The following is a 7368-nucleotide window of genomic DNA, read 5'->3' as shown; positions in this document are numbered from 1 at the left end:
ACCAATCTTGTCCCCGAGCTGAAATAAACTCCAAATTAATATTATAACGCAGAGCATAACATGCTTTCAGTGTGTTCATGTTTTAGATCTAAATTTACTAATTTGCCACATTTATATAATATGTCCTTTATTGCGATCTGTTTTTCCAGACACAGGAATATAAAAAAGATCATTGACACCAGGAGGATTAATTAAGATTTTGCAGCAGTTATTTAATTAGGCAGTACAGTACATAATAAAATAATATTTGTGTGTCCTACAAGTGACCAGTAGAGGATAGCATCGCGCAGCATGAACTTTCATCTGACAAAACACAGCAGAAGAAGAAAATCCTCACGAGCAATAGAAACATGCTATGTAGAACCTTATTTTCAACATCTATACACTTTTTAATCTATAAATTAACTTGAAATTCCAAGAGCCCCCAGGTAGGAGCCAATCCCACCATAGAAGCATTTTCTGTTATCAGAACTATGAGATTGACGTGCTAACCAATGCTAACCCTGCTTAACACATGCATTATTATATTTTAATCCTCAAGCGGAGGCACTGCAAGCAAAAAAATAAATACATATATATTTATCAGCAAGAACAATAACAGCAGTGCTTACAATGGATGATCTGGAAAATGAGCTTTGGTATCCCGTACAGTCTCCTGTACTGTTTGATGAGCACAACGATTCATCAGAGAACACTGTGACAAAAAAGCAGAAAAAATCAGAGCTTCCACTGCCAGGGGCATTTGTTGTTGGTGAGCAGAATACTGTGTGCATACCGTCAAAATATTTGATCAGACTATTGTTTTCACTCAGAGCTTTGTGATGCGTGTTTGGAGTTGAGCGTGAGTTGATAATGCAATAGAGTCGTTCTTCCCTTCGTCATTTCAGAGACAGCGAAGGAAACAGGGTTCCATCGGACCACAAGGCTTTGTCTCGAGAGAATCAGAGAGGCGATGCTGCATCACAGATGGCAGGAGGCTGCAGAATATATGGCATGTTACCCCCAACAGTTGGAGGACACAACTGCTGGCCCTGGAAAGCACTACAAAGAGGTACTTAAATAAGTTTGGTTAGGGCTTTTAGAAAACCACAAACCAGGACTAACAAATGCAAAAAAGAAAAATGGGACTAAGTTGTCTAAAGAAATAGTCAGTAATAAAGACTTTTTGCTTTTCAGATGATTTGGAGAATTACTATTGAAATCCTTCATCATCACCCTAACTCAAAGATGGAGGACTATAATATAATTTATGAGCAAATGAAACAATCAGGATTCAAACATTACCTGATGGTACAGCAACATCATATCCATGTGAATTCATCATTCTTCTGTAGTGTACTAAAATTATTTATGTCTTTCTAGATCTGCTTGGAACATTCCTTCTACCTGCTTCTCCACGGTCAAATTGAGAATGCAAACCGTCACCTCTCCATCGCTGAAAGTTGGAGGCATGGTCAAGAGACTGCGCATCAGTATCAGAGGAGTAAATTGATCCAGGCCTACAGTGGTTTGCTGGATTACATTATCTGGTGCGACAAGAAAAATGCACCCACCAAGACCAGTAAGACATCACTGTATAGCGTTGGGCTCCATTCTACATAAGACCCCGAATAAATTAAGGTTGTTTTGTGTTTTCAAGGTTCGACAACCGCTGGAAGCAACAAAGACATTCACTATGACTTTAGACAGGCTTCTGTCAATCTGAAGGAGATTTTAAAATATCCTGGCGTCTGGGATCCCTTCATACTGAGTTACGTCGAGGTAAATAAATTAAATTATCTTCAATGAGATTGCAATTGTAAATCTCAAAGTTGCTTCATTTTAATCTTGTTCATGTGAAAAAATTCTTTGGGGACAGATGCTCGAATTCTATGACGCTCATGATGAAGCCAAGAAAGTCTTGGAAGAGTATGCATATGACAGCATGTTCCCTTCAAATCCAAACGCACATGTCTATCTTTACCAGTACTTGCAGAGACACAATGCACCAGCGAGAAGATTGATGAAAGTTTTAAAGGTATGCCACAGTGTGATCAGAAGTTCTTTTCAGCAGATTTACAAGGAAGCTCAAAGCAACACTAGGCTGACTATTTTGTATGCAAATTTCCTTTTTCATATCTTAGGTCCTCCATTATTTAGTTCCAAGCCATGAGCTGATGTTAGACTACAATTCCTTCCTACTTATCTCAGGTAAATTTTGACATGAACAGACAAAAATGAAACACACCAATGATGTCATTTTTTATTGTGTCAGAGAAACCAGGAGACATAAAGAAAGCTCTTGGGGTTCTCCTTGACATGCTTGACTATGCCTGCTGGAGGACGAGCATGGATGCGTGGAAGTGTTTAAAAGACGTTATTGACAAATTACAGTTACAGTATGCCATTTTTTATAAAGACGTTAATTTACCAAATGCCAATTTGGGCTTCATCACTCATTGCCATCGTATGTGTCAAAATAGGGACGACTGGAAGGAGGTTGTTGCTGAGCAGATGACAGCGAGAAAAGAGTGGTGGCCCGCAATGCACTTCACAATGTTCCACGCAAGTGAGGATGCTGTGCAAAGACCCCAACTGATGGAAGTGAAGGCATCACTCACCAAGATCCTCTGTCCAGGTGAGAAAATGTCATGGTATTTATTTTTCAAGCCTGGTGCTTGCAACTGCGTTGAAGACTAAGTCAACTTTATGGTCAAAACTAATTTCCCAGAGGATATCAAAATAATGTGATGAGTAAATAAAAAATATGAAACTCTGAATATTTTCAAAATGTTTAAATGAATTTTAAAAAACACAATGCGACTGATTTATACTTTGTCTTTGTTGTACCGCTCAGTGTTATTTATATACTTCCAGAAATGAAGCTCACATACCCAGCTGGACAAATAACCAAGGATTGGAGAATCTGAAGACGACAAGTTATTATTTTAATCTGTCTGTGCGGTCTGCTGAAGTTATTTTGATACAGTTCTTCTCCACATGGGGTCGCCCTATACGTATTTTCCTTGAATAGGTGGTTTAAATGGCCACCTTTTCTGGACAGAAAGCACATTTATCTCTTAGCCAGCCCTCATGGGTATTTTAAGTTTTTTTTGGTAACATTTTGTTGGAAATCTTCCTCTATCCTCAGCTGACTTTTGCTGCACCACTGATACTACAAGTCCGTGTGTACCCACACAACACACACGGCCTCTGTTAGATCTGTTGTCATGAGAGATTACTCAACCAGCACAGACCTCACTCAACCCAGTGTGCTTTAATTTGGACAAGCATGACAGATTGTCGACAGCACCATGTGTGGACTAACAATAGGAGCCATAAACAACCCCAAATGAAAGGGAGCTTTGAAGTTGTAATTAGATGGCATAGTATAAGCGCTAATATTTAGCACACAGTACATTTTGGTCAATGTATTTTGTAGTGCACCAAAAATATTTGTGTATCTTATTATATGACAACATTAGTCATGCCTTCTTAACATGTTTACTCTTCTGGTTCCTTTGCACCAAACCATGAAATAAAGTCAGCATGGAGCAGCATGCCAATTTAATAAAGTGTTTTGCAATGATTCTGCTTACTTGATTAAGCTTGCCACACTGTTGGCTGTGCAGCGTGTGCGTGCGTGCTGCTTTGCAGTCATTACATAAACCAAAACCCCAAAGCACTTGCCTGACCATAGAAGCAGCTGCTGAAGAGATCTGGGGGATACAAGTCGCATGTCATTTAAAAACTTATAGTCGTCTTAGAGACTGGAGGTTCCCCACTGTATTTTTTTTAAATTATCATAGCAGGTTTCAAGGTGACATAACAAAAAAATGTTAAGGAATATGTTTAATTAATTGCGGAGCCTAGAAAGGTACTGCATATTACTTTGTTGTGCCAGTTTGACATTAAGTGAATTCTCCCCTCTTCCCCTCCTTACAGTTCCACCTCATCTTCCTGACAGAAGTAAAAAAAAAAAAAAAAAAAACACAGACAGCAGTTTGTACTCAGAGTCTTGCTTGGCTCGCCCCAGTAGATTTGTAACCTCAAATCCAGACTGTGACAGCACAACTCAGCAGTAAGTGGACGATGTTTCAAGTCTTGTACATTAAGGGAGTGCAGAGTGTTAAAGAAGATGTGGAGGGTGAAAACATCTTAATTCAGCTTTGCATCTGGGGCTTAACATACTGATGTGCTTGGCAGTGCTGCAGTCTACAAAGGCGAATGGGAAAACAGGCTGTGACCAGAATCTTCAAAACGCTGGAGAAGATTAAACCAGGAAACACAAATCAAACAAAAAACATCCAAAATTGTAATTACAAAAAAGTCAAATTACGTTTTATAATTACATTGCTTTGGTGCAATTATTCCATGTGTGATGGATATATCCTGACAATGATGGGCCTTTTGAACAGTTTAACAAAAACCTTTCAACACACTGAGTACTGGCAGATGCTAAAACAAAATTGCTTGAAGACAGATGTGTCTTGTGGAACTTTGGGGAGGAGGAGAGAAAAAAAATCCCCAAATATCCCCCCCTGTACAGTGAAGTTGAAAATTGACAACCGCATAAGCTTTGTTCTCCAAATGTAGAAAAAAAAAAACTTTCAATAATACATTGGAGGAATAATTACTGAACTGCTTTCTGGGGAGCTCAACTGTGGATTAAATTTTTTTTGGAATGATGAACATGCTTAAAAATGCCACCTATTAATATCTCAAAGCTGACCATTACAATCTTTGTAAATGTACCCTGGGCATATGGGCTGTGCTACTAAACACTCGATGTTGTAGTAAATAAATATTGAAGATTCATACTCCAAACAATGCGCTGGTTTACAGCAGAGTGGACAAACACTGCATTGCTGCGCATTAGTGGAGTGACTGAAATGCAAAGTGGCTCAGCCGATAGTGCTCAACCTGAGGCTCAGGGACGTAATTTATTGCATGATAAATGGCAATCCAAATCTTGTGACTTTGCGTCAAACTCTGTGAATGTACTACAAACTAGAGCACATGGTGGAGAAATGATTTAAAAAATTGAAGAAGGAAAGAGAAGAGAATTCCAGGTTGAGATGAAATATCAATGGCGCCGCCCTGCGTGCAGCCTGTTGCAACAGCTCTCCCCTCTTTCCCCCCTTTTTCACTTTTGTTTATTATTTCTAGTTTTCTTTCTAGGTTTTTCTCTCTACTAGGGGGAACTTTGTGTGAGCCTGCACATGTTAAACCTAGTTCGGGAGCTTTTTTGGCCATAGTCCTCCTTTTTTCATTACTTTTTCAACCGGCACGTGGTGGTGCATTCAGTGGAGTCGCCGCGAGTCTCATTGTTTACAGCCGAGACCAGCTGCTTGCCGCACGACCCGGATCCTACTACTTCGCCACGAAACCTAAGGTTCCGGAGGAACTAAGAAGACGGAGGAGAGGCTATAGAGGATTGGGAAAGAGGAAAAAGCAGCCGTGTTTACCGACCATTGTAACGGGAAATGTCCGCTCGCTACACGGGAAGATGGATGAAATCGCGGCTCTGACACGATTCTACGGACTATACAGGGACGCGAGTCTGCTGTGTTTTTCTGAATCGTGGCTGACTGACACCATCCCGGACTCCGCTGTTTCTCTACCCGGGTTCAGACTGGAGAGAGCGGATAGGAGTGCAGCTCAGACCGGTAATACGAGAGGCGGTGGAATCGCGGTTTACATAAATGAAGCGAGGTGGACATCGACGCCCTCACTGACTGCATCACGGATTACATTAATTTCTGCGTTGAGAGCACAATACCTACTAAGAGGGTGCGTTGCTACTCAAATAACCACCCCTGGATGACCCCGCATCTGAAAGCCCTTATCAACAAGAAGTGGTGGGCTTTTAGACGCGGGGACAGAGAGGAGCAGAAGAGGCTGCAGCATCTGCTCCAGAGGACGATCCGCGAAGCAAAGCGGGAGTACGCCAGGAAGATGGAGGAGGAACTCGCACAGAGGAACGTGCGGGATGTGTGGCGTGGCCTGAGGACTATGTCTGGTTCTGGACGGAGAGCGAGTGGCAGCATTGACGGGGATCAACGCTGGGCGGATGAGCTTAACCAGCACTTCAACCGGTTTTGCCTGTCCCCACTCCCTCTCACCCCCCTGTCCGCTGCCCCCCCCCAGCCTCCCACTGCCTGGATACCTGGATCCACCCCCCCGCCTGCCTCATGGACAATCAACCCACTCCCCCCTGCTTCATGGCCATTTAACACCCTCCCGCCCACCACATGGACAATAACCCATCACCCTCAATGACTCACCACGGCCTTCAACCTCATCTCAGCCCCCTCCCCTCTCCTTCACTCCTGCTCAGGTGAGGAGAGAGCTGGGGAAGCTGAAACAGAGAAAGGCCCCGGGACCGGATGGCATCTCCCCCAGGCTGCTACGGACATGTGCTGATGATCTCTGCCATGTTCTGTGCCACCTCCTCAACCTGAGCCTCAGCCTGGCGAAGGTGCCTAGCGCATGGAAGACATCCTCCATCGTCCCAGTTCCCAAAACACCGCACGCCAAGGAACCGGCCCGCTTCAGGCCCTCACTTCCCACATCATGAAGGTGATGGAACGCCTGGTCCTCAGCCACCTCCGCTCCGTGGTGAGCCCCACTCTGGATCCGCTGCAGTTTGCCTACAAGATCGGCATTGGGGTGGAAGACGCCGTCATCTACCTGCTGCAGCGGACGCTCACCCACCTGAAGTCCCCCGGCAGCGCTGTGAGGGTCATGTTCTTTGACTTCTCCAGTGCCTTCAACACCATCTCGCCGGCCCTACTACGAGTGAAGCTGCTAGACACTGGAGTGGACCATCACCTCACTGACTGGACCATTGACTACCTCACTAACCGGCCCCAGTACGTGCAACTGCATGGCTGCCGATCAGAGGTGGTAGTCTGCAGCACTGGAGCACCTCAGGGCACAGTCCTGTCCCCATTTCTTTTCACACTGTACACCTCGGACTTCACGTATAACACTGACATCTGCCATCTCGAGAAATTCTCAGATGACTCAACTATTGTTGGCTGTATGTCTAAGGGGGGCGAGCTGGAGTACCTGTTGGCCATCAGCGCCTTTGTGGACTGGTGTGAGCACAATCACCTGTGCTTGAACACCAGTAAGACGAAGGAGCTGGTGATTGACTTTAGGAGAGGAGCACCTCCCCACTCACCGGTGAACATCCAGGGTCAGGACATTGAGGTCGTGGACAGTTTCAGGTACCTGGGTGTTCACCTCAACAATAAACTGAACTGGACTGATCACATGAACGCCGTCTACAAGAAGGGACAGAGCCGCCTCCACCTCCTGAGGAGACTCAGCTCCTTTGGAGTGAGCAGGCCTCTGCTAAAAATCTTTTGTGACTCAGTGGTA

At 44.0% G+C, this 7368-nt stretch overlaps 1 protein-coding gene across 6 annotated transcripts; it reads left to right on the top strand.

Moving 5' to 3' along the window:
- The first annotated feature begins 279 nt into the window (after positions 1–279).
- taf1a (TATA box binding protein (TBP)-associated factor, RNA polymerase I, A) lies at positions 280–3568 on the top strand. Of its 6 annotated transcripts, none has more exons than XM_061270686.1 (11): positions 280–428; positions 542–751; positions 888–1051; positions 1177–1290; positions 1363–1561; positions 1640–1761; positions 1859–2017; positions 2124–2190; positions 2255–2378; positions 2463–2617; positions 2857–3568. In XM_061270686.1, exons 2-11 carry the CDS (start codon positions 613–615, stop codon positions 2907–2909), a joined length of 1296 nt encoding a protein of 431 aa, XP_061126670.1. In that variant the 5' UTR covers positions 280–428; positions 542–612; the 3' UTR covers positions 2910–3568. The 6 variants fall into 6 exon arrangements, with proteins under 6 accessions (XP_061126670.1, XP_061126674.1, XP_061126671.1 ...); XM_061270689.1 differs by having other exon boundaries at positions 310–428; positions 652–751; XM_061270690.1 differs by lacking the exon at positions 542–751.
- Positions 3569–7368: the final 3800 nt, after the last annotated feature.

This window comes from Syngnathus typhle, linkage group LG22, assembly GCF_033458585.1.
Source record: "Syngnathus typhle isolate RoL2023-S1 ecotype Sweden linkage group LG22, RoL_Styp_1.0, whole genome shotgun sequence".
Classification (NCBI taxonomy): domain Eukaryota; kingdom Metazoa; phylum Chordata; class Actinopteri; order Syngnathiformes; family Syngnathidae; genus Syngnathus; species Syngnathus typhle.
This window is presented reverse-complemented; position numbering and strand designations above follow the sequence as displayed.